This window comes from Cervus elaphus, chromosome 20 (genome assembly GCF_910594005.1).
Source record: "Cervus elaphus chromosome 20, mCerEla1.1, whole genome shotgun sequence".
Lineage (NCBI taxonomy): Eukaryota > Metazoa > Chordata > Mammalia > Artiodactyla > Cervidae > Cervus > Cervus elaphus.
This window is the reverse complement of record NC_057834.1, coordinates 136,830,566-136,856,724: the sequence shown is the minus strand read 5'-3', so window position 1 is coordinate 136,856,724 and position 26,159 is coordinate 136,830,566. Positions and strand designations below refer to the sequence as shown.

At 51.5% G+C, this 26,159-nt stretch overlaps 1 protein-coding gene across 6 annotated transcripts in view; it reads right to left on the bottom strand.

The window, feature by feature from the left end:
* The window catches only part of MLPH (melanophilin), a 42,833-nt gene that overhangs the window by 14,016 nt on the left and 2,658 nt on the right, over nucleotides 1–26,159 (bottom strand). The window contains exons 2-8 of one of the 6 annotated variants that reach the window (XM_043877823.1): nucleotides 21,715–21,848; nucleotides 7,305–7,526; nucleotides 6,994–7,106; nucleotides 4,844–4,882; nucleotides 4,030–4,160; nucleotides 2,101–2,220; nucleotides 951–1,155 (exon numbers count right to left, since the gene is read on the bottom strand). In XM_043877823.1, the coding sequence (XP_043733758.1) occupies nucleotides 951–1,155; nucleotides 2,101–2,220; nucleotides 4,030–4,160; nucleotides 4,844–4,882; nucleotides 6,994–7,106; nucleotides 7,305–7,526; nucleotides 21,715–21,824 (940 nt within the window). In that variant the 5' untranslated portion in view covers nucleotides 21,825–21,848. Of the gene's footprint in view, nucleotides 1–950; nucleotides 1,156–2,100; nucleotides 2,221–4,029; nucleotides 4,161–4,843; nucleotides 4,883–5,168; nucleotides 5,300–6,993; nucleotides 7,107–7,304; nucleotides 7,527–21,714; nucleotides 21,849–26,159 lie in introns of those variants that run through there. The other 5 variants (XM_043877824.1, XM_043877825.1, XM_043877826.1 and 2 more) reach the window with 5 other exon arrangements.

The window sequence follows — 26,159 nt, the reverse complement described above, 5'->3', positions numbered from 1 at the left end:
AGAATGTGTCTTAAGAGTCCATGAGATAGGGTGGTGAGTTGGTCAGCAGAACTGGGCTTGGTACTCAGGGCTGCCTGTGTCCCCGGGCACCTGCCCCAGCTCCACAGAGCCTGTCTCCCCCGCCCCGCCCACTGCCCCCACCATCCTCGTGCTGGGGGTGATTAAGGATCCCGGGAGGAAATGTGCTGGTCTAGTCTTCATCCAAAGACTCGGTCAATGTAGATTCACTTATCCATTGTTTGTGGGGAAATAAAAGTCCCCTCCCCACCCCCCAAACGCCTCCAGCACCTTAATGGGCATGTGGATCATGAGATTAGAGTCCCTATAATACAATGAAAAGGGAAAATGGAAAGAGGACCCATTTCCTGGCAGACACTGTCTTAACCACATTTCCCCGGGAGCTGGCCCCCACGGTGGTCAGGTCGGGCGGGAGCCCGAGCTGTTCTGTGGTCTCATCGGCTCCTACGTCACTCGGACACCTGACCCCTGACACTGACACTTGCAGACCTCCTGAGTCACAGCTGGCAGGCAGGCGGCCCAGATGGACCTGTACCCTATTTAGGTCCCAGGTTTGGAACTGCCCCGTCCTGCGCTCAGGAAGGTTGGTCCAGGCGACCGGTGACCCTAGTCACTTTAGGGACACCTGTGTGTCTCTATCTCACTCCCACTCGATGTCCCCCATCACAGGCAGCAGTGAGCTGTGCGGCCAGCCAGGGGGTTGAGCTGGTACCTCTGAGGGTACCATAACGGACAGGCACCCCCCCCCCCGGGGAGCTCCGGTGACAACGGCGTCTTCCAGGACCACACACACTGGACAATCCCAGGAAGGAAGGGGCTCCTGGCAATCAGCCAGTGTCCCGGCAGAGATCGGGGCGGGGTGGGGGTGGGGTTCCAGCGACCCGCTCCTCCACATGGAGCCCGTGTGGAAGACCACAGTCAAGGGCACTTACCGGGAGTGGCAGGGACCCCTGGGCCTGCAGTGCAGGACTCCCCCGGCAGGCAGAGCTCTGAGAGCTCGTCTAGTCGGGCAGGCGAGAGGCCGACCCTCTGCTCTTCTGGATGGGTGTGGCATCCAGGGGCCCTGGCATCAGCCTGGTCCAGGATCCCGGCCTCCTGGGAGGTGGTCTCCTTCACGCAGGGGTCATCTGTGAGGGCCTGAGCACATGGGAACGGTCGGCAGGTTTCACTAGGAACAGGCAGGTCCTTGGAATGTGGGTCTTTCCAGTCCAAGGACTGAGGGTTTTCAAGCATCATCCGACTGACCAAACACAAGTCGCCCCTCCTCTCCATCCTAGCAATTCAACTCCCTTTCATTTCAAAGGGCTCTGAACTTGCCACCAGAGCAGGACCGTGGACCAAAGACCTGATGGGTGCCGGGTCCCAGCTCTCTGCCCTGTTGGGCCCCGCACCCAGGGGTCCGTAGATCGCCCTGGGTGGACCCCGTCCTGGGCTGGAACCACCCGAGCAGCCAGGGCGCTGAGATGTCAGGGCTCCAGCTGGGGTGCCGTCACTCTGGGGCTGGGGTGTGCCAGGCTCAGTCTCCAGTCCCTCGTGGAAGGGATCCCGTGAGGCAGAGATCACCCCTCTTCCAGGTGAGGTGGGAGGTGGGGAGCCTCACACAGCTTGCCCAGACCAAGGGCATAGAACCAAGGAGCAGAGGCACCACATGGCCGGGCTCTCCCCGGCAGCCCTGCGGACGCCCCGTGTCCTGGTGTGATTACTGACAGCCTCTTCCACCTACAAGACTGGCCTAGTTTGGGCAATAAGGTACAGGAGCTCTATGGATGAGACCAGGGGTGCGGACACTCGGGGGCCGTCTGACTCCTCTACCCTGCACTCCTGAGTCACAGGGGGTCTGCCTTCATTAGAGGACAGACAACCCAGGCCCCCGACTCATCGGCCCCGTGCCCCTCTTCTCCAAGCAGCCCACCCAGGCTCACCAGGACGGGAGGGTGTGAGGCTTCTGTACCCCCACCCCAGTTGTCTCCCCCTTGCTAGGCCCACAGGGCCATCAGATTGTTTCCCAGAATGCTATCCTTTCTTGGGGCCCGAAAACCTGTCCCCCAGGTCAACTCAGGGGCAAAAAGAGAGCCCACTGACCTGCAGGCTGTCCGTGGCCCCTGAGACCGAGGACAGGCTCGGCGGGGGACCGCAGGAAGGATCGGAGTCGTCAGAGTCGGCCTCAAAGTCCCAGCTGTGGACGGGGAGGAGGCGCTTTTTCTGAGCAGGAAGGGATTTGGGGGAGAGGAGAGGGAGGGTCAGCCTGACGGCAGGGGCCAGGTGCCCCGACCCCGGGCAGCAGGGGGTGGGGGAGGGTGCCTCCACGGGCCCGTCTGCCTTCTGTGCTAGACATGAGCAGACCCCGAGGAGGCTCCTAGGGCCGCTCAGAGCCCACCCCCATCACAGGATCTGCACCCGCAGCCCCTCTCAGAAGAGCAGGGGAAATACCCACGGGGCCTCCAAGGGCACCCGGCTGCTCAGAGGCTCTGGGGTCACTGGCCCAGGCTGCAGCCTTGGGGGGCAGGCGGGTCTTCTCGGGGTAACGGGGGGGGTCCTGCCCCTCCCCCCTTGGTGAAGGAGGGGTACCCAGCACGGGGAGGAGGCGGGGAAGGCGGCTCCCAAGAGCTCCTTCACCTCTAGATGCTGGAGTAGAGCTTAGTTCCAAATCCTTCCCTCATAACGGTTTCCATCCTTTGAATGTATTTGCAGGGGATATTTCAGACACTAGAGAGTGTTCTGGGAGCCCAGTAAATAGCACGAGTGCAGTTTTATTTTCATAAGAAGATGTATGTGCTCCCCAGGGAGCAGCCGGCAGAACTGCCTGCCAGTGTGGCTCTCAGAGACCCCCTGACTCTCCAAGGGTCTCCACCCAACACCGCCCGCCCTGCCCCACCCCTACTCTGATCCTCTTCTGTCGTCCTGCCCAGACCCCCAGAGGCTCTCTTTCCTGCCTTTATCACCAGAAATAAGTTAAAAAATAAGCGAAAACAGGGCTTCCCTGGTGGCTCAGTGGCAGAACCCACCTGTCAATGAAGGAGACACGGGTTTGATCCCTGGTGGGAAGATCCAACATGCCACAGAGCGACTAAACCCAAGCACCTGAATCACTGAGCCTGTGTTCCAGAGCCTGGGAGCTGCAAGTACTGAGCCCATGTGCTAAAGGTCCTGAAGCCCGTGTAGCCCAGAGCACGTGCTTTGCAACAGCAGTGAGTGAAGTCACTCAGTCGTGTCCGACTCTTTGCGACCCCATGGACTGTAGTCCACCAGGCTCCTCTGCCTGTGGGATTTTTCAGGCAAGAAGACTGGAGTGGGTTGTCATTTCCTTCTCCAGGGGATCTTCCCAACCCAGGGATCAAACCTGGGTCTCCCGCATCACAGGCAGACGCTTTCCCGTCTGAGCCACCAGGGAAGCCCTTGCAACAGCAGAGGCCCCTGCAATGAGAAACCTGAGCACTGCAACTAGAGAGAAAACCCCGCTCGCTGCAACTAGAGAAACCAACACGCAGCCGCAAAGACCCGGCACGGCCAAAAATAACTAATAAATAAAGAACACAGTCTTCAAAAAATAGGTAAAAACAGGCATAAAACAAACAAAAAAATACCTCCAAAAAACAAAAAACAAACAGGGCTCATGGTTGGCTGTAAATGAAAGCAAGAAAGTTCAGAGAGGAGAGCGGGAGGGGGCTGCCTCTCTGAAAGGTGCAAAAGCTGACTGGGGACACTGGTGCCCTCAGGACCCATGAGCCGCAGGACTCTTGGCCGGATGGGCCAGGCTGGGCCAGGCTGGAGGTCCAGGCAGGCCCCGCCCTCCACTGCGTGCTCTGGGTTCCCACCAGGAGATGGATGCTGAGAGCACACCTGGATTTGGTACCCAGACATCTCAGAGACTGTGGAGCACAGTGGCTTGGGCGGGTCTCCAGGCTCCTGCCAGGTTAGTTAGTGGAGGCACAGAGCCTGAGGTTTCTCAGGAAATCAGAACAGAGGCTCCAGCTTCAGGGGGGACGAGGTCGGGGCTGGCGGAAGACCTACTTGGCTGCCAAGGGGTTGGGCCTGGGCCGCTGTGTCCCCTTCTCCATCCTCATCAGTCTGCTCTTCCTCTCCACTTGGGTCTCCGGGCATCTGCTCAGGCCCACCTGCAGTGGATGCCTGCGTGACTCCACCAGGAAGAGAGACGGGGACAAACCATTCATCCACCCACCCACCCATCTGTCCATCCCTCCACCCATCCCTCCCCCCCCCCCCCCCCTCCCCCCCCCCCCCCCCCCCCCCCCCCCCCCGCACACCTGCTGTGCAGCTACCCAACCAGGCCCTCTGCTGGCCTCCAGAGCCCTATCAGAGCATTTTAGGGCTGGTCTGAATCACAGCAGGAAACCAGCACCCCACATCACTTTCACCCACGGTCGCCTTCACTGACCGCCTCCTAGGGATCTGAAGACACTGCGGTGCCATGGGCGAAGGCGCCCTGGGCGAAAGCGCCCTGGAGCTCAGTCACGTTCGGCCCAACAAACCTCTTCACCTGCAGTCCGTTCACCTCCTTCTCAGCCCCCTCCCCGGGAGGCGGGGGAGGCTCAGCCCCTGGCCCCCATCCCCGCCTCTCTCCTCCTGACCCGGGCACCTTCCTCACCGGCGTCCCCAGGACCTCCCCCCCGACCCTGTTACCCCCACTGCAGCCTCGTTTTTCCTCTTTACTCCTGTTCGCCCTGGCCTGGCCTGGGTTCTTCTCTTAAGACACTACCAGGATGACCCCGTGAATTCTGGGGCTCAGTTTGGCAGCCTCGGGGATCATCCCCCCTGCTCAGGGGCTGAGGGCACCCTGACATCTATGTGAGCAGGAAGGACTTACTGTGGAGGTCGGGCGCGCTCCGCACTCCATCAGGTAAACCTACGACGGGAGAAAAGGCGCTGAGCGGACAGGCATTCTCCGGGAGCCACCTGACCTGCCCGAGCCGGGCTTCCTTTCCCGCCCCCGAGCACTGCCTGCCGGTCCTGTTTCGGGGGCGGAGGAGGGGGCCCTGGGGAAACGCGCCCACCGCTCTGAAGCCTCCCGCGCAGGGAAGACCCCCGCGGGCGCCCCACCCGCTACCCTGCCTGGGCCAGGTTTCCAAACATTCACTTTGATCCTTTCTTCTTTGTAAGTTTGAATACTTTTTTTTAAAGGCACGACTTGCCCATTTCGCGCTCGCTCCCGGCGCCCTTTCTTGTACGCTGCGCTGACAGGTGCCAGCAGCGAGAAGTCAGCCGCCCCCCACCCCCCCCCCCGACCATCGCCCGGCCTGGGCCCGCCTCGCTGCCCGCCGCCCCCACCAGCAGCGGCCGGAACCGGGGCTTTGGTTGCTCCGCAGCGCCACCTCCTGGCCCTCAGCGGTGACAGTTCCCAAACGGGCGGTTCCGCGTGGTACCGGCTCCCGCAGCTCTGGGCCCTGGCTGGGCCGTCAAAATCCTTCCGGCTTTTTACCTAAGGCGGATTCCTGAGCCCACCCGGGTCTCTAGAAATAAGCAGTCCCCCCGCCCCCCCCCCCACCCCGACCCCGGGGCGAGGCCCAGGTCCTCAGGGTTGTGATGTGGCTGTGGTTTCCCACCGCGAGCGGGTCTTGAGCTTCTCAGATGCTGCGCAGGATGGCTTTCCCACGCTGCCTGTGGTTCCCACGCCTGAGCCCTGCGGAGCGGGGCCGGACCACAACTCCTGCTGCAGGAAGACCCCTCGGCTGGCTGGCTGCTGGCTGGCCGAGCCGTCACGGGGAATTTACTGATAAGCTCCAGCCGAGATAGAGATATGCGACGTGGAGAAGCAACCCAGGGAGGAGGTGGGGAAACCCTCCAAGGATAGGGTGACGGTGCCTCCCCGTATCCCCGGGGCACCCCTAGTGACACTGGCTGTCTCAGCGTGGTTCTCAGGAGGACCGCTTTACTCTTCAAAGTGTCCTGGTTTCGGTGATTTATCACATGCCCCCACAGCCCCCACCCAAGAAGGGTCCCTCACCCCGCAGCGGTCTGTTCCTCCAGGTGCTAAGGGCCATTACAGGTGAGGGTGCCTCTGGGTGGTCTGTGCTGAATTCAACAGCGTCCTAAGGGACTGCCCTGGTGGTCCAGTCAGCTAAGACTCCAAGCTACCAATGCAGGGGGCCTCGGTTCGACCCCTGGTCAGGGAACTAGATCCCTCATGCTGCAACTAAGGGTTCAGATGGCACAACTAAATATCCCGTGTGCTGCGAAGACCTAAGACCCCAGGTGCCACAACTAAGACCCTGTGAAGCCAAAGAAAGACGAACAAATATGATAAAAACACAAAAGAGTGTGCTGAGACCCCTCTGAAAGCTGTGCCAGGCCTGGTACGTGTGCAAATGCCCTGGGGGTGGCCATGCCCAACTTCTGCATCCGCCCATTAACCTGGGGCATTAAGGAGCACAAGACACAAGGCGGCACCTCCCCAGGAGGCCCCGGGGAGACGGCCAGGCTGGGGCACACTGAGGACACCCTCAGTCTCAGGAGCATGGCCCCTTCTCTGGGCCTGCAGGGGCTCCAGACCCCAGGGCACTGGCCTTGGGCCCCCAGGTAGAGACAGTCAAGATGCTGAGCCCCGGCCTAATAGCTCTCATAGCCTGGATGCCTGGCCAGGTGTCACAGCAGAGCCTAGGGCTCAGATGACAGGGGCAAGCCTAAGTGCTTCCTGAAAACACCGCTCAGTTCTCCCGATTCAAGTTCAGGAGGAACTCCCAAGGTCAGGCAACCTCACAGCCTTCCCTGAAATATTGGTCAACCCAAATGGCTTCAAGGTGGACAATACAGGTGAACACACGTTTAGTGTAATAGGACAGTCTGGATTTCAAGTTCTTCATGGAATAAATACTTGGATTCAAAGTATGAAAGCCACTGATTGAGTTACAATCCATCTCTTCAAGTCTTGATAATCATCAGACTCAACGGGGAATGTTTGTTAAAAAGACAGAGTCTAGGCACCAAATCGGACGCCCAGGGAGGAGGCCCACTCCTTACCTGCTCCCCACAGCCGCCCGCAGAGGGACCGCGCCACCTGAGCGCTCCCAAAGCGCTTGAAGCGGGCTCTCACATGCCCGTAGTACCACTCCAGGGAGCCCACCTTCACGACCCTGCAGGCGGGGACATGGAGCTCAGGCCCACACCCTGCCCGGGGGGTGTGCGCGCGCGCGCGCGCGCGCGCGCGCACACACAGACACACAGACACACACACACACACAGACACACACACACACACACACACGTGTCCCTGGAAGGGACAGGCCAGGCCCCCCATCTGCAGGACCCTCCGACCTCCAGGTCCCACTCACCTGGCCAGGTGGCAGGGATCACAGAGCCAGCCTTGCTCCTCTGGGTGGGGGTGGCCACAGCCTCTGCAGGTGAAGAGGTGGCAGTCCAGGCATTGCCTCTTGGGGGTCACAAGGAGCCGGTAGGGCTGCAGGCAGCGGGCGCAGTGGGTGTTGCTCAGGTGGGCTGTGTCTGAAAGCAGCTCCCTCTTGGAGTTTTCCTTCTTAATCTTGCCCTTCAACCCCCTTTATTGGAAACAAGAAAATATTGGACCCCCTTGTTTTTGCAACAAACTTTAAATGTGTACACACACACACACACACACACACACACACACACACATAGAGCTATCAGATTCAGGCAATAGCGACCCCAAAGTCAGGTAATAACCCCACGGGCAGGCCTTATTGTCCACAGCACCACCCTCACCCCACTCCAGGGAAGACCGGAAGGCTGGGTTCAAACACGTGCCATCCAGGAATCAGAACACGCTCTGTTCATAGATGTGAAATTGCATTTAAACACTTCTGTGACTCACTATGAGGTTACATTTTCCCAGGCTGTATGCCCATGACTTTCTTTCATTGCCAAAGGGGTGCAAACCATACAAATTCATCCTTACAGGAGGGGGCCACCCACCACAGCCCGCACAATCTCACGTGACTCAGTGTAACAGGAGGAGGATGGACAGAGGTCCTGGAGCCCAGGTTTATTCCCCAGCTCTGACCCTGAGCCCTGAGATTTTCTGATTCAAAGCCCACAGCCTGCAGGCTCCGCCCAGGCACCCAGCGCAGTTGGACGAGCGTGGATCCATGGCCACTAGGATCCAGGTCCAAGCTCCCTCAGACCATGTGGGGTCGGCAGCTCCGGAAACTAGCAGAGATGGAGCCAGGTGGGATCCTGGAGGGGTGCACCCTGCTTGGGCCACACGGTTATCTAGAGTAAATCTGTTGCCCAGTGTCATTGTTTAAGAGGAAATTAGATCCCACAGGCCACAACTAAGAGTTTACATGCTCTAACTAAAGATTCCAACTGCTGCAAATGAAGATCCTTGTGCTGCAACTAAGACCCAGTGCAGCCAAATAATAAACAGAAGAGGAGGTTAAAGAAGACAGAAAATCCAGGAGGTTCTGGTCTGGTCAGAACAGCAGCAGGAGTCAGAGAGGACAGAGTGAGAAGCCTCATCCAGTTGTTGGGGTGATGCTGCCTTCTCCAGGGCTTGGCTGGCCACACCCGCTCTGCCTCCCTGGCCTGAGTGAATGGTGCTGAGCTGGGGACAATACTAGGTAAGTGGAGGTCAGGTTGGGACCAATAGTGAGAGTTGAGAAGCTTAACCCAGACCAGGTTAAGGGAGCCATCAAGGTTCAGAATCACAGTGGTCCCACTGCTGCCTGAATGTGGTCAGTCCCTCAGTCGTGTCTGACTCTTTGCAACCCATGGATGGTAGCCCACCAGGTTCCTCTGTCCATGGGGATTCTCCGGGTGAGAATACTGGAGTGGGTTGCCATTCCCGTCTTCAGGGATCTTCCCAACCCAGAGATCGAACCCAGGTCTGCATTTAAGGCAGATTCTTTACTGTCTGAGCTGCCCGAATAACCTCCCTAAAAAGGGTACACAGAGAGTCCTAAGGGCAAAGTCAGACAGTATTTCCTCCTGGAGCAGGTTGAGCTGACTCCGCAAGTTGGTTCTCCAGAATGACTGAAGAGTCCCAGGAAAATCAGTTATTCACACCAGCAAGTGTTCAATAGCAGCTTCCTGGTGAACTTGCCAAGTTGAACTGATTGGAAAATGTGCCCCCGACAATGCACACACTGCTCTTGTTCTGGCTGCAGAGAATGTCTGCCAAAAGTAATATTTTTAGTTTTAGATGAGATCAAATTAATCCATTCTTAGCGACAAAAATTAGCCAGACACTAGATGCCATTGTCTCCAGAGAACTCCGCAGAAACTGTGGTTTCTCATGGGGATTTCCCAGAGCAGGGAGGGGGTCTAAGACAAGGCAGTGATTCTAAGGAGCTCTGGGAACCTCCTGATCAAACTAGGCGTTGGCTATGCTCCACTGACTTCTGTCTCCCAACTATGCACTAAAGTACTCATGAAGACAGACACAAAATAAGACTCTTATTTTGGCCCCCAAAACCAAGAAACACAGGCTAGAGGTGGTAGGAACCTAAGTTACCCACTGACCAGTCTAGATAAAGCTGCACTGACAAGGTGAAGAAAGTGTCCGCCTCAGTCTTCCCACCTGGCCCAGTGGAGCACCTGGGGCCTGGGGTAAAGGCCTAGTCTTCAGGTCCACTCCTGATGTCTCTACTTCAGCCAGAGAACACAGAGGCCACCCCTTGGCTGGGCAGGGTCTTGTCCAGCTTCTCTCCCAATAAGTGTCCCTCATTCTCCATCCAGGTAGGGTCAGACCCCCTGGGAAGAAAGATGAGGATGTGGGGATGTAGCAGCATCTCAGGATATGAAAGTGAAAGTGCAGGGCGTGAGGTCCTCTTAAATAAGAGCTCAGAGTCCAGATGTGGTGGCTGGGACAAGAGCACACGGAGTCCAGAGGAGGTGGGTGTATTTCAGTTTTGAGTTTAGGGGGAACAGATAAAGATACTCTGCTTCAGACTCTTTAAGACATAACTTCTCTTCTGCACAGCTGAAGAACAGGAGGGCAGGAAGAGGGGGACCCCATGTTGGTCCAGCAGAATAACACCAGATGCCAGCCAGCCACAGAGAATATCCACCAACCTGAAGAATCTTGAGGGACCAGAGACATCCATAGCCTGCCTATTGCAAACACGGGGTTGACCAGATGTCCGTGCAGCCCAGCATGAAGCTGTGGCTCAAAGTCATCTTTAGGAATATAGATACCTGAATGTGATGTCCCACCAGAAACCAAGGAAGACTTGAAGCCATCTGTGTGCTGTGCTGAGTGGGCACACAAGGGAGGAGCAGGAGATAAGAAGAAGCCAGGCTGAGATGGGAAGACCACAGACCACGTCCACTGAGATGGAGAAGGCTGGGCTAAAGTGAAGATGGAAAGGAAGTGAAGCTGGCGACAAGGAGAGGAACAGGCAGAATGTCAAGTCCAGTGATTCAGAATAGTGGTTCTCACAGTGTGGTCCAGGGGCCTCCAGGGGTACCCCAGATCCCTTGATAGGGGCCACAAGGTCAAAAGTCTTTTCACAATAACACTAAGGTTTGTCTTTTCTGCTCTTGGGCCCCTGGCCTGGCCGTGCAAGAGCAGTGGTGGGTGAAAGTTCTGGGGTCTCAGAACAGATCAAGCCAGAGGAGCAGACTATCCCTCTGCTCTCTGTCAGAAAGAAAAGGAAAGCATGTCTTGATGAAGTGTGTCTTTCTTGGTGGTCCAGTGGTTAAGAATCCACCTGCCAATTCAGGGAACACGGGTTCTTCATGGGTTGGTGAAGATCCCACATGCCACCAGGCAACTAAGCCTGTGTGTGACAACTGCTGAGCCGTGAGCGGCAACTCCTGAAGCCCGCCTGCCTGTTGTCCAGTCACTCAGGTGTGTCTGATTCTTGGCAACCCCACGGAGTGCAGCATGTCAGGCTTCTCTGTCCTTCACCATTTTCCAGAGCCTGCTCAAACTCATGTCCATTGAGTCAGTGACGCCATCCAGCCATCTCATCCTCTGTCACCTTCTTCTCATGCCCCCCATGTGTCTCAGCATCAAGGTCTTTTCCAATGAGCCGGCTCTTTGCATCAGGTGGCCAAAGTATTGGAGCTTCAGGTTCAGCATCAGTCCTTCCAATGAATATTCAGGGATGATCTCCTTTAGGATGGACTGGCCCTAGAGTTCCACAACAATAGAAGCCATCGCAACGGGAGGCCTTCACACAGCAATGAAGAGTAGCCACTGCTCCCTGCAACTGGAAAAAGCCTGCATGCATCAACGAAGACCCAGCACAGCCAAAAGTAAACTAATAATTAATTAAAGAGCATGTCAAGTGGTGGTATTAGTTGCTGGTGACAAAACCCAGGCTTCCAAGCTCAGAGAAGACTTTTGGAAAACTTTTATGTCTCTGCTTCCCTGAGCTTCAGAGTTGTTGTCACAGAGAGGTTTCTAATGAGATCAGCAGTGATAATGATGAGTGTGATTGCTTTGGTTATGTATAATGAAATGCACTGACATCGGGAAAGTCTACACAAGTGTCCACATGTGGATAGAAGAACCATTCCACGTGTGACACAGACCAGTGGATTTTAATGTAACGGGGAAAGGAAAGTTCACTGATGTGGTTTCAGATTCCACATTGCAACTTTAAGAAACTACCAGTTATAGGGTTTTCATGTATTGTCAGAACATAACATCCATAATCATCTGGAAAGGCTCCTCCTTCTTTTTTCCTACCTCATCTGTGTGAAGTCAGATTTTCTTCAACAACACATTTCAATACCCTGAGTGCAGAGGAAATATCAGAATTCAGCCATCTCCGAACATGCCAGACACGGAAGGGATTTTCAAAAAGCACAGAACAATGCCATTGTCCTCATTTGTGCTTTTGTTTTGGAAAAATTTATTTTTCATAAAATTTTTATTACATTATAAGGAGGCTATTGTTCTTTTAAACAAATGAACAACTACTTTTCAAATGCCCAGTTTCAATTTTTGATAGGAAAGTATAGACAGATATAACCCAGGTAAGCAAAACCTCTTTGGAGTTTTCAAAAATTTAAGAATCTAATGGGTCCCTCAGAGCAAAATGCTTGAGAACCACTTATTTTGAAGCCACACGTTTACTCTCCTGAATGCAGAGGAAAGGGCTGAAGAGACAGGAGTGAGGAGAGAAGATGATGGCCAGGGCAGAGAAGAGCACACATCTGGTGGGTAATTCAGGCACACCTCGGAGTTCCTGTGGGTTTGGACCAGACCACCACAATAAAGTGAGTGAGTCACAGGAATTTCTTGGTTTCCCAGTGCAAATAAAAGTTATGTTTACACTATACTGGAGTCTAGTAGGTATGCAATAGCATTATGTTTGAAAAAACAGTGCACATACTCTAAAGTACTTTGGTGTTAAAAATTGTTAACCATCTTCTGAGTCATGTTCTGTTTGATGGTGGGGGGACAGTTCTGTGCTGACAGCTGCTGACTCATCAGGGAGCTAGTTGCTGAAGGCTGGGGTGACTGTGGCAACTTCTTAGAATAAGACAATGAAGTCTGCTGTGTGGATTGACTCTTCCTTTCACCAACAGTTTCTCTGTAGCATGCAATGCTATTTGACAGCAATTTACCCGTAGTAGAACTTCTTTCAAAATTGGAGTTAATTCTCTCAAATCCTGTTTCTGCTTTACCAACCAAGTTTATGAATATTATAAATGCTTTGTTATCATTTCAACAATCTTCACACCATCTTCACCAGGATAGACCTATATCAAGAAACCGCTTTCTTTGCTCATTCTTAAGAAGCAACTCCTCATCTAAGTTGTACCATAAGATTGCATCAATTCCCTCATGCCTCAGGCTGTACCTCTAATTCTAGTTCTCTTGCTACTTCCATTACATCTGCAGTGGTTTCCTCCACTGAGGTCTTGAGACCCTCAAAGCCACCTGTGAGGGCTGGAATCAACTTCTTCCACACTCCTACTAATGTTGATACTTTGACTTCTTCCCATGAATTGCAGATGTTCTTCATAGCATCTAGAATGATGAATCTCTTCCAAAAGGTTTTCCACTTGTTTTTCCCAGATCTATCTGAGGAATCACTATCTATGGCAGCTACAGCCTCCTGAAAGGGATTTCTTAAAGAATAAGACTGGAGAGTCAACATTCCTCCTTGAGCCATGGGCTGCAGGGTGGACGTGTGTTATGAAGTATGAAAACTCTATTAACATCACTGTTAATCTCCATAAGAGCTCTTGGGGGATGTTTCGCATTGTCAATGAGCAGTAATATTTTGAAAGGAATCTTTTTCTGAGCAGTGGGTCTCATCAGTGACCTTAAAATATCCAGTGAACCATATTGTAAACAGATGCGCTGTTCATCCAGGCTCTGTTGTTCCATTCATAGAGCACAGGCAGAGTGGATTTGGCACAGTTCTTCAGGGCCTTGGGATTTTCACAATGGTAAATGAGCACTGGCTTCAACTTAAAGTCACTGGCTGTCTTAGCCCCTAACAAGAAGGTCAGCCTGACCTTTGGCACTTTGAAGCCAGGCATTGACTTCTTCTCTCTAGCTATGAAAGTCCTAGATTGCACCTAAAAATCACAGTTTTGGCAGGAGTGTGATCCTTCCTGGAGGCTCTGAAGGAAGGTCTGGTTCCTTGTTTTTTTCAGCTTCTAGAAGGCAGTTGCATTCTCTGGCTCATGGCTCTTCTTCCATCTTCAGAGTCAGCAGTGGTGGGTTGAATCCTTCTCACAATAAATGACCCTTATACATTGTCCTGTCTCCCCCTTCCTTTCATTTATCAGGCTCTTTGTGATCACACTGACCTACCCATTAACCCAAGATTGTCTCCCTGCATCCAGGCCCCTGACTAGCAGCCTTTATTGCACCTGCAATTTTTATTCCCCTTTGCCACATAGCTCAACATACTCATAGATTGGGGGATTAGGAAATGGGCATGTTTGGGAGTTTTTATTCCACCAGGATTCAGAGGGGAAAGTGTGTGAGCAGAGATCTTACTCCTAACTGAGAGATTTCAAGTATGAAATCCTTACCCCCTGTCCTTCCTGAGAAAACAACTTGAAGATGTGCTCCATAGGACAGGAAATAGAATCTCAAGTATGACCCTTAAGAATGAGTGTGAAAGAACCAATGAGGCACAGAACTGAGGGACAGTAGTATTAAAAGTGTGTCAACCAAATGAAACATAAGTGTCAGAGAGAATTGCTGAAAGAGGACAAGCGTCAAGTAGTAAGGATCAAAAGAAAGTCCATGATCTAAGGTCCTGACTATACAAATAAGTGTCAGGAATTATAACGAGGGAAATGGAAACTTGCTGAAGTTCAATGGTTTTTCCAGCAGTTCATGTATGGATGTGAAGGTTGGACCATAAAGAAGGTTGAGCCCTGAAGAGTTGATGCTTTCAAACTGCGGTGCTGGAGAAGACTCTTGAGAGGCCCCTGGACAGCAAGGAGATTAAATTAGTTAATCCTAAAGGAAATCCACCCTGAATATTCACTGAAGGACTGATGTTGAAGCTGAAGCTCCAACACTTTGGCCACCCAGTGCGAAGCGTTGACTCCCTGGAAAAGACCCTGATGCCGAGAAAGATCGAGGGCAGGAGGAGAAGGGGCAGCTGAGGATGAGATGGTTGGATGGCATCACCGACTCAATGGACAGAAATTTGAGCAAACTCCAGGAGATGGGGAGGACAGAGGAGCCTGGAGTGCTGCAGTCCATGAACTTGCAAAGAGTTGGACATGACTTAGTGACTGAACAACAAACAACAACAAAGTTCTTTGAAGTCTTCTGAAGAGAGTGAGCAAACGATGAAAGAAAGGATAAAGAGGAATTATACAGTGATGTGTGAATGACAGACCGCTGAGAGGGAGCCTCACCAAAATCTTGTAAGTGATCTCAGACCAAAGTTAATCTCTAGGCTTTGCTGGCAGCTGACTTCCTGGTTCAGCTTCTGTGTTTTCAACCCTGGAGCTGTCTGTCTGTGGTGCTAAGTGGCCCAGCAAAGGGCGACCTCAATTTCCTCATTATTTATTTATTTTTAAAGCAAGTCATAGTTTGCAAGCCATGTCTCACGCCAGGAGATCTTTCATGGATAATCTCAGGCATTTGGGTTTGTTTGCAAAGATTACAAATCCATATCACCATCTGTTTGCCTTTCTGGGGACGGTTCACAGCCTAATATTTGACTTGTGGGCTGTGCCCTTAACACATAAAACAGTGTTCTCTGTAGGAAAATCCGGGTCCTCACCCACCGACAGGAGTCACCCCTGCATTCTCATTTACCCCTTTCCTTTTTAAACATGGGGGTTTCTGTGCTTTTCTAATTTAGAAACTTCTTTATCATTCTAATTTTAAGACTTTCTTTATAGGTCAAAGATATAACTCATTGCCATTTCGGTTAAAACTCTTCTAATTTTTTAAAAAATTAAACATTGGTCTTTTTTAAATTCAGATGTACATATTTAGTCAATACTTATTGATATGTTGTATTGTGATTTCTACCTGTCTTGTCACATGTAGGTTTTTCCACCTCAAGATTAGGTACATGTTTACCTATATTTTCTTCCAGTAATTTTCATAGTTTCATGCTTTACATTTTTAATACATCAATTAAAAATTGAACTTAGGTCAAACTCCCTCCCCTAGTCTTGCACTCATGGTCAACTGTCCCAACACACACTCAGCTTTAATTAATCCTTCCCTTTCTCACTGATATGAAATGCTGCCATTGTACTGGAAACTGTTACACATACTTGGTTGCATTTTAGAACTTTCACATTGGTTCACTGATTATTTATATCTGTGAAAGGCCCATGTTATGTTAATTAATGTAGCATTAAATACTTTTTATTATCTCATGGAATAAGGCCCTGCTTATTAGTCTTATTTAAATTGCTGTGTCTTACGTCTTCATTTTCTATAATTTTTTTTCATATTCCCTCAAATGCCTTAGGAATTTGACACTAATTCCTCAAGAGCCAACATCATTGCAGCATTCTTCCCATATAGAGGATATGATATCACTTGTTACAATTTACAGTTTTGGTATGTTGTTTAGTGATGTTTTATGCTATTCTTTATATGGCTATTACATATTTCTTTTTTTAATTAGAGTATAATTTCTTTACAATGTTCTGTTGGTTTCTGCTGTACAATGAAGTGAATCAGCCATATGTATACATATAGCACCTCCCTTTTAGACGTCCCACCCATTCCTCCATCTAGGTTATCATAGAACATTGAAGTGAGCTACCTATGTTATTCAGCAGGATCTCACTAGCTAGCTATTTTATACATGGGAGTGTATTTATGTCAAGCCTAATCTCCCAATTTACCTCACCTTCCCCTTCCTCCTTAGGTACTTCATTTTTTTTTTTTAATAAATAGGATTTTTCTATGTATGTTCTAATTGGTTACCTCTGATGTCTACAAAGGGGACACTGATTTTCTTTTATATTCTTGTATCTTATATAGCTAGACTACTAAATTCTCTTTTTTAAAATTTTGCAGGTAACTATCTTAGGTTTTTATCTTCTGCAGGTAACAGTTTTGGATTTCCCTGTCCATTGGTATACTACTTATTTTGTTACCTTCTCTAATTGCATTGGCTAGCACTAATAGAACATGCTAAATTGGTCATGATAAGTGGCAATGAAAGAAATTCTTTCCTTGTTTCTAACATTAATATATCATGATGGCTATTGTTTGGAGCATTTTTTCATCATGTTAAAAAAGTATCCTTTAATTTCAATTTTATTACTTAAAAAAATCATCAAAAATAGTGTGCTACCAAACATTCTTCCACAGTACTGAGATAAGCATAAGTTTTGTCTCCTTAGCCTGGGATGTCCAATACAATTTCAGCGATGATGGAAACGTTCTAAATTTGTCGGTCCAGTGTGGCAGCCACTACCCATGAGTATGGCCGTTGAAAACTTGACATACGACTAATGAGACAGAAGAACTGATTTTTAAGTTGCACTCAATTAATTTAAATAGATATACAAGGCTAGTGACTTCCATTACAGCCTTAGGCATATTAAAATGGTGATTTAACTGAGCTGTATTTTTCCTCCTTTATCTTTGTTAATATAGGGTATCAGAGTGAGCCTAAGGAACATTTCTTTCCTGGTCTGAAGCAGTTTAAATAGCTTAGGAATTCTTTGTCCTTTGGGTATTCGAAAGATGAAAGATCTGACGGGGTCCAGGTGCTTTCATGGACTTTGAGAAGACATGTCTTAGGCAACTTATTCCTTTAGTGCACCACAAGGAAGAAGAGGAGCTTTCAAAGTAACCACAGAGAAAAGCCAGGAAGGGGTGGGGAAAGGAACACCCAGTACAGACACGGGGTTGATGAGGAAGGCAGGCCCCAAGGTCAGGGAAGACTAGGGGCTGAGAAGGGCTTCGACTGGGCCCCGAGGGGTAGCTGCCAATACAGACCAGTGGAACATGAGGCAGATGTAAGGATGTGTAGCGCTTGGATCATTTGAAATTAAGGAAGCAAGATGTGCCAGCATTTAGCAGGGCGTTAGGGCCAAAGGAAAGGCTTTCTGTGGTTTTGGTTTCTTTGTTCTTGCTTTAGTTTTGTTTCTTTCAGTATGGTGCTAGACCCTACTGACGTTCCAAGCAGAAGCCAGAGTACAGAACGGGAGTAACTGAGGCAGCTCCAGGAGTCAGGAGCAGAGGAAAGGTTCAGAGTACCGGTGAGGACCCGAGAGGGAAGACAGGGTGGACGTGAACACGGTAAGTGCAGGGAGCGGGGAGGTGATGCCTGGTAGACTTGAGCCTTCTGTGAGGAAGCAGGCAAGCTCATTCCAAGGCCCGGGGTCTTGGAGGGGAGTGAAGGTTTGATGAGCTGCCTAACGATTTCTGTGCATTTTGGGGTTTGGGATCCTCTGGAGTGCAGCACGGTGTTCTGAGGGGAAGCCAAGAATAGCGTCACACTCTGCACAGTAAATACCCCACTCCCCAGTCGCTGGTCGCACAAACCAACTTCAGGGAGAGACTATATCTGCCTGGGGCTAAATCAGAGGCTATACGGCCTCCCCCTTCCTCCTTAAATTCCCAAAATAGTCTGCAAGGAAAGCTGTTTGGAAGCTCCACAAGGCCTCTGTCACTCAGGAGCTAGCCTCCCAGGGACATCCTCCTGGTCAGTTTGGAGGGGAGCTGTCCGAGAGGTCTACCAGCAGGCCGGGTGGTCCCCGGAACAAATGTGTTCTATGCGGGACATCTCGTTAGGAGGCTCACAGCAGATACAGACCTTCAACACTGGCTGGCATCCGTCTTCCCCACAGGGCCGCAAGTGTCCTCCACAAACGGCAGGAGGTCAGGCCTGGCCAAGGGGTCAGAGGCTCTCATGTCGTGGGGACGGTCTACCGGGCACTGGGCATTAGGGTCAGGGCCTGGGCCAGCTCACTGGTCACTCACTTTGACAGGAGAGGTCAAAGCAGTGCTGGTCCTACCACGTGCGAGAGGGTGCTGGAATCTTTGCCCAGGCCCTGCCCCAGTATCCCTTACAGGTGGATGCTCCCACCTGGGGAGAAAAACTGAACAGCAACCCATCTAACACACACTTCTGTTCACTTTGTAAACGCGAAATGAAACGCGTTTTTGTTTGATGGTTTCCTAGTTGGTGTATTTGGTGAATCGACCTTGCTGCTGGTGAACCAACCTTGAGCGCACACACTGTGTCCATCTGATGTGTATTCAGGATGGGCAAGTGCCTTGCAAGCAATGAATGTGTTTGGTTCTTGGTTTCACAGTTTTTTCCCTTCTATTGACTTTGTTCTCTCAATGACCTTGGTAAGGTTTTGAGCTGGCCCATCCATTTGGCCTCTCTTTTGAAGCGTATCAAAGACATCAAAAACTCATCTGATTGCTGTCCATCTGAAACTAACACAGCCTAGTAAATCAACTCTATTTCAATAAAAATAAAAAAAAACCCTGCTCATCTGAACAACCCCTGAGCTGCTCAGTTTGTTACAGGCACCCACTCAGCGCTCAGCTGAGGGCCAGTGCCTGCAGTCAGGCTGTTGTTGATTCAGAGATTAGAGACCCAGGAACTGGGAGCACCCATGAGGACCCCAAGGGACCGTGCAGAAACCCCAGTGTGCTACAGGGGCTGGGATAGTGTGGTTGCAGGAGACGGATGGTTAACATTGAAATTGGTTAAATGCAGAGATTAACGTTGAGATGAGGCCAGGAAGAAGGAGGTTTATGGTTTTTAAACCGTCTTCAGTTTCATACCAGCCAACGCACTCTGCAGAGCCAACGTCACTGTCCAAACACCAGTCTTCATTCTGAGCTGTGCCTTCCCTAAGTCTCAGCCCCGCCGGAGCGGAACGTGAGCCCATGGGCTCTGGCCTCACAGCGCCGCACGACCACATGCCTGAGTCCTGCTCCCGGGGGTCAGGGGGACATGGGGAAAAGGCTTGTCACAGGCAGAGGCGGCTTCAGCTCTTGCTACTTGGATAACCAAGGACACCTGGCAAGAGACAAGCACCTCGGTGTTTCCACAGGCGCCTTTCACTCGGCCCCGCGGCTTAGCTCTTCCAAACGTATCACCGGCGGTGGTGCGCACAGGAGGCACTAACACAGGAGCACGTCCGGGGTGCCAGCATCCTCGCCCTGACCCTGGCATGGATTCTCCCAACCACCGCCTCTCTGCACGCGGACACTCCCAGGGACCACGTCCTGCGCTGTCGTATTTAACAAGTTCACCCCTAATCGTCACATGTCTGGCCGAGAAGACACTAACTCCTGAGCAGAAGGCTTCGGGGACTTCTGAACGAGGCTGTCACCCTGATCTTAACTGACTGACCAGGGACCTAACCTGATTCAAGGGCCCCCCAGGAGAGGGTGTGTCACCAGTGGGATCCTTTGGAGACTTCCTTTCCAGCAGTAGCTGGAGGCTATGGGGGGTAGTCTCCTCTTTGCAACATGAAATGACCACAAGAAATATGGAAAGTAAGGGTGATGAGGGTCAGAAGGGTGTGGTGCTCCCTGTAGGCAAGAGACAGGAATTTCTACAAAACTACCCGGGCTCTGCCTGGACAGAGGGAGGGGCTGACGCCCTCAAAGGTCTCCCTGAAGAGCTGTGATCCCCTCCCCCCGATCGATCTGTGCTTCTATAAAAGCATGGAATGGGAGGGTCTGAGCTGCCATTAAAAACAAGACTGACAACAGCTGGGCTGCCTGGAGGGGCTGCGATCCCCAGACAGGAAAGACCCGGCGGCCTCTGTCACTAAGAGCATGTGGCCCTGGCCCCAGGCACAGCCTCCAGGTTGAGGCAAAGAGAGGAGACCGGAGGCAAGGTGGGCGCCTGCCCCAGCCAGCACCGGGATGACGCCCAAGGCCGGCTCTGGGCCCTGGTCCTGGGGTCGCAGCAACTGACAGGAGTCAGGGCCCCAACACCAGCGGGGTGAAAGCTGCTTCGTACTGAAAACCCAGGGGGTGTCCTGCAGCCCGGGACAGAGCAGAGGGGAGGACGGCTGCAGAGAGGCAGCAAGAAGCCCCCTGGTGCTGCTGCGGACCCCTCCCCACCATCACCAGGGGGTGCTGGGCTTCACTGAACTTGCTTCACTTGGCAGGTTGTCAACACCTTGACTCCAGAGCTCCAGGCCCAGGAGAGAGTTGTGTGCCTGCTTTAGGCCGCAGGGTTTGGCGTGATCACAGCAGCCGCGGACTCTGCAGGTGGACACTCCCACAGGCCTGTCTTGCTGGGCTCCCGGCCAGTGTGTGTGGGGCCGCCCTGTCCCCCTCGTGTCTAACGGGCCGCCCAGGGTCCACAGATCTGTGTCCTGGTTCCCTCCGTACCTGTTCCGCCCTCAGCTTCCCCCGGTGAGGTGAGGACCCCTCCACACCTACAGTTACTCAGGTCCTGACTCTGGAGTCCTCCGTGACCTCCACACCCACTCACCTAAAATCAAGACCCCACGACCAGCCCTTAGGCAAACTTGCTGGCTCCCCCTGGACAGCTCATCCGACTGCTTCTCAGGAGCCCGCCGGTGGCAGAGCAGAATCTGGGTCTTGCTCCTCTCTTGCCTAAAGGCCTGCGCCAAGCAGAGAACAGCCAGTCCAAGTCCTGCTTGGGTCTTTGGCCCCGTGATTGCCTGCACCCCACCCCAGCTCTGACCTCCTCTCTACCCTCCACCGCCAGGAGCCTTTTAGGCCTTTCTCTTGGCCACTTCCCACCTGCCTTGAGTCTTCACTTAACGTCTCCTTTGCAACAGGCCTGCCAACCCACAAAATACCCCGAGGCAACAAGGGAGCCCAGGAGACAGCTAAGCCTTGGACGTTTGGCAGAGGAAGATGCAAAGCAGAAGAACAAATAACGCCAAGGGGGCTTTAGCTCAGCCCACAGGAGAGACCTGCAAGATGGCTCTGGGGCCTCCACAGTGAGGATGGGGTGCCCCCCAGTCTGCTGGGAAGAGGTAAAATTCCGCCTTTGTTCTGAAAGCCCTTGATCCCAGCTTCTGGGTGTTGCATATCAGCATCGAGACTTTCCCTCTTCATCACCTTTATTCATGCAAGGCTGTGGTCTTAGCATTAGGAGAGACTGTCACCCTGGCGCTGGATCAAGTTGAAATAAAACTATTCGGGGAATGTCTGACCATCAGGAAGGAAGTCAGAGCTCCTTGTTTTAATTAAGGGGGAACTGAGGTCAGAAAGCATGTGACTTTCATCCAGTGTCCTCCACCAAGCTACTACCATCTGCCCACCCAGAGACCCCCAAGGGGCCGGCCCCTCCAGAGATACTAGGGCAACGCTGCAAGGGTCCCGCCACACACACTTACTCTAGCCTTTCCTCTTCTTTCCTTCGAAGGTCGAAGTCCCGTTGAACCACCTCCCAGACATGCTTGGCCTCTTCATCCGTGAGCTTGGAAAGATCCAGTGTCTTCCCCATCGCAGCTGCTCGTCAGGGTCACACCTGGAGTGACACAGGGCCCAGCGGTCAGCCCAGGAGGCCCGTGCAGGTGCCGGCCAAGTCACAGAGGAAGAGGCAATGCGGAAAACACCGATTTCCCAGGAGCTGGAACCTGGGTTAGGTCGTTTTTGAAAACAGGCAAACATGTGTCTGGAAACACGCACAGTCAAAATAAGTAAACCCATGCGTAGAGTCCCCACAGCTCAGAGTCAGAATTCAGATGACACTGTGACTTTCTGGACCCTGAAGATCCCAATTCACACCAAGAGGACAAAGGAAGGAAAACCCAGCTGTCACAAACCAAGAGAAGCATAACTTTACCACCTTGCTCGCTACTCAGGGTGCGCTCCGTGGACCAGCAGCATCTCCTGGAACCTGTGAGAAACGCGGACTCCCAGGCCCTGGCCCTCCTAATTCAGAATCTGCGTTCCGACAAGGTCCTCGATGGGTCCTCCGCCTGTCTCCCCCTCCCCCAGCACGCCCACCCCCTGAGCGTGTCGTCACACCTCCTAACAGCTAGAGGAGCATCATTTCCTATATCGTGATGGCGGTGACCTCCCCCTGGCACTCGGGGACACATTTTTGCGCCCCCACCTCTCTGGGCTGCGGCGCGTGGACAGCAGGCCCTTGGCCGGGGACATGGCGGCTACACTCAGTCCAGCTCTTTTCTGGCGGGACGGGGTTGGGAGGCAGATTCTGTTTGGGTGACGGGATCTTGGTGGGAACCGAAAGTTCAAGAATCTCTGTGTGACTTCAGCGAGTCTTCACGAAGGACTGAAACCTGCTTTTCAGGAACATCAGAGAAGGGACCCAGCCTGTCTGGTCTCCCTGGGAAGCCTTAAACACCAACCAAAGACTCAAATCTGCTTCTGAATTCTGAGCAGCATCTCCATTCACTGACGCTGACCTCCTGAAAGTGATCTCTGTGCAAATGCAAACGACACTTGCTCTGTGCTAGAAAGCCAGTTTGCTCTACAAGAGGTTAATTATGAAGAGTGACATTTTCAGAGTAACACTCAGATACCGCTTAAAATGAAAGTGGCCACAGAGATCCCGTGGTTGTCAAACTATGCCTTAAAATAGGTGAAAAATAATTTCTAATTTTTTTTTTTTTGCACTGACCCTCTCAATATTTCCAAACTCAAGCACTATGCTGTGAATGTTGTGTTAAGAGGATGCCCTGATGGGTCAGAATCATTCAAACTGTTTTCTTTACAGTTGAATTGAGATTTTTGGATGTGAAAACATTAAACCCAAACTGATTCTTGATGCTTCCCCAGAGCACATAGTTTCTGTTTTTCTTTAAAAAATGGAACAAAAAGTCATTTGATGGATGACTGCGGTTTATTCATTTTTGCTTTTTACTTGTCGTTGAAAAAATTCTGTCATAAGAAGAACATTCATTTGAAATTCTATTTTCAGAGCAGATGAAAGCCGTGACTATCAGCTGAGTAGTCAGCATTCTGTCTCCTCTCCTAAAGGAAAAGTCACAGTTTCAGGCTTCATTTCAAGAAACTTAACTTGCGAGGTGTGAGGGAGAAAAATAAAACAAAAAGAAACCAGTATGTTTTTCTTGCCATGCAAGCTTAACTGTCTTAGAGTGGGTCAGTGACCAATGGCCCATGGATGAATGACCCACTCGGGGTCAGAACCCCTGCCTGGAGGCTCCACACCCAGAGGACGCACCCCCCACCCCTCTCAAGCCTGTCTCTTCTGTCTGATGCTCCTTTCTAACAAGGATGGCACTTGGCTTCCTGGCTTAGACAGCCAAGTCGATCACAGCCTGGGGACTGGCGATCCTGGACCAGGGAGTCACCTCCGGAGAGGGGGGTGTCTGCCAGGGATGGGGTGGGGAAGACACCCAGGCTGGCTGCCCGCTGCCTGGAGTGAGGCCGGGCAGAAGCTGCTGAGCTGTGAACAGAGCGATGACCAGGGCACAGTGCTTCAAGGGAACCAGGGCTTCATGACTTTGCACCAAATCGGAGGTTCCAGCGGTGACCCTGAGTTGTTAAGTGACAGTGTCCGTCTCTCAGTCGTGTCCGACAGCTTGTGACCACCCCCCCTACACACACACCATGGACTGTAGCCTGCCTCTGTCCATGGGATTCTCTAGGCAAGAATACCGGAGTGAGTAGTCATTCCCCTCTCCAGGGGATCTTCCCGACCCAGGGATCAAACCCGGGTCTCAGGCACTGCAGGCAGATTCTTTATGGTCTTAAGCCACCAGGGAAACTGATGTGTGTTCATGATGCTCTGTTTAATGAAGCCAGGAACGAGGTAACACAGAGTTTGAAAAACAAGCATCCCATGTAGCTAGCCTAAGAGCGGACTGTCGCTACTTCATGGGGTAGACATAATCTGAAAACTTTTACTCTGGTGCCTGTTTTTAGCTCTGGTCCAACTTCTGGGTGAGCAGGAGGTGCTGGGAGAGGAGGGGAGGAGAGTGACTGGAAACTTCAGATCCGCCCCATTCATAGGACGCTATGCCATGCAGCTGGGAGGTGATGCTTCCCAGGGAAGCAGGTTCCTGGGACAGCCAGGGGTCAGCAGCCTGTGGCCCCCAACACGGAGCTTTATTACAGTGACCAACCTTCCCATTCAGTGAGTTGATGAAGTACAGAAGCTTAAAGCTTGTAATTATTTTTGTCAGTTTATTTCATTGTTGGTGGTAGTGATGGTGGGTGGGCGGAGGTGGTAGTTTAAAGCTTATTTTTTTTCTATCTTGGACCTAGTTGGTTCTAGTTAGTTTTTTTTTTAACTTTTTATTTTTCATTAGGGTGTAGCCAATTAACAAACAATGTGATAGTTTCAGGTGAATAGCAGACTGAGTCATATATATACATGCATCCTGTCTCCCCCAAACTCCCCTCCCATCCAGGCTGCCACATAACAGTGAGCAGAGTTCCTTGTAAAATACAGGTCCTTGTTGGTTATCCACTTAAAATATAGCAGCATGCACATGTCCATCCCAAACTCCCTATCCATCCCTTCCTCCTATCTTTCCCAGGGCGATGGTAAGTTCGTTCTCTTTGAGTCTGCTTCTGCTTTGTAAGTTCATTTGTATCATTTCTTTTTAGATTCCACATATAAGGGATATCAAACCATATTTCTCCTTCTCTGACAGACTTCACTTAGTATGACTATCTCTAGATCCTTCCATGTTGCTGCAAATGGCATTATTTTAGTTTTAATGGCAGAGTAAGATTCCATTACTTAATTGATAAAGGTCCATCTAGTCAAAACTATGGTTTTTTCCAGTAGTCATGTGTGGATGTGAGAATTGGACCATAAAGAAAGCTGAACGCTGAAGAACTTATACTTTTGAACTGTGGTGTTGGAGAAGACTCCTGAGAGTCCCTTGGACTGCAAGGAGATCAAACTAATCAATCCTAAAGAAAATCAACCCTGAATATTCATTGGGAGGACTGATGCTGAAGCTAAGAATCCAATACTTTGGCCACATGATGCAAAGAACTGACTCATTGGAAAAGACCCTGATGCTGGGAAAGACTGAAGACAGGAGAAGAAGGGGACGACAGAGGATGAGATGGTTGGATGGCATCACTGACTCAATGGATATGAGTTTGAGCAAACTCCAGGAACTGGTGATGGACAGGGAAGTCTGGCATGCTGCAGTCCACGGGGTAGCAAAAAGTCGGACACAACTGAGCGACTGAACTGAACTGACTATTCCATTGTATATATGTACCACGTTTTCTTTATCCATTTCTCTGTTGATGGACATTTAGGTTGCTAAAGCTTTTTAAAAACTATCTTTAGAAAATAACCTTAAACTGAACAGAGAATATGTTTGATTTCAGTAACCAAAGTGGATAAACCAGAAGACATTAGCAATTGGGAGCTGTTAGCATCCTTCTGGCTTGTGTCACGCTGGTACGTTGATGGGGGTGCTTGGGATGTGGTAGAAGGTGCCAGGTACTCTGCCAGGTACGGCCACGTATAAGGACCCTGGATTCATGGAGGGGACAGCCTTTCAGCCATGGTCATCTCTCCCACCACTCCCCACTTTGCTCACCAAGACCCTGGTCTCTACCAGGTATCCCTCCAACCACCACAGTCGGGGGGAACATGGGAGCAGAGGACATGCCTGACCCACAGAGGGGACAGGGTTCTGACCTGCCCTGGCCCAGGGGAACCTCCCAGGGTGTGCGTGCTGGGGAGGGCAGACTCACCAGGCTCTATCTGCTCCTGGTTCCACTTGGGTGTAGATAACGCCTAGTCATGAGCTTCCTGAACAAAACACTTTCAATTTGTGCTTGGTCCAGGGCTCAGATTTAATCACATTGTTAATCT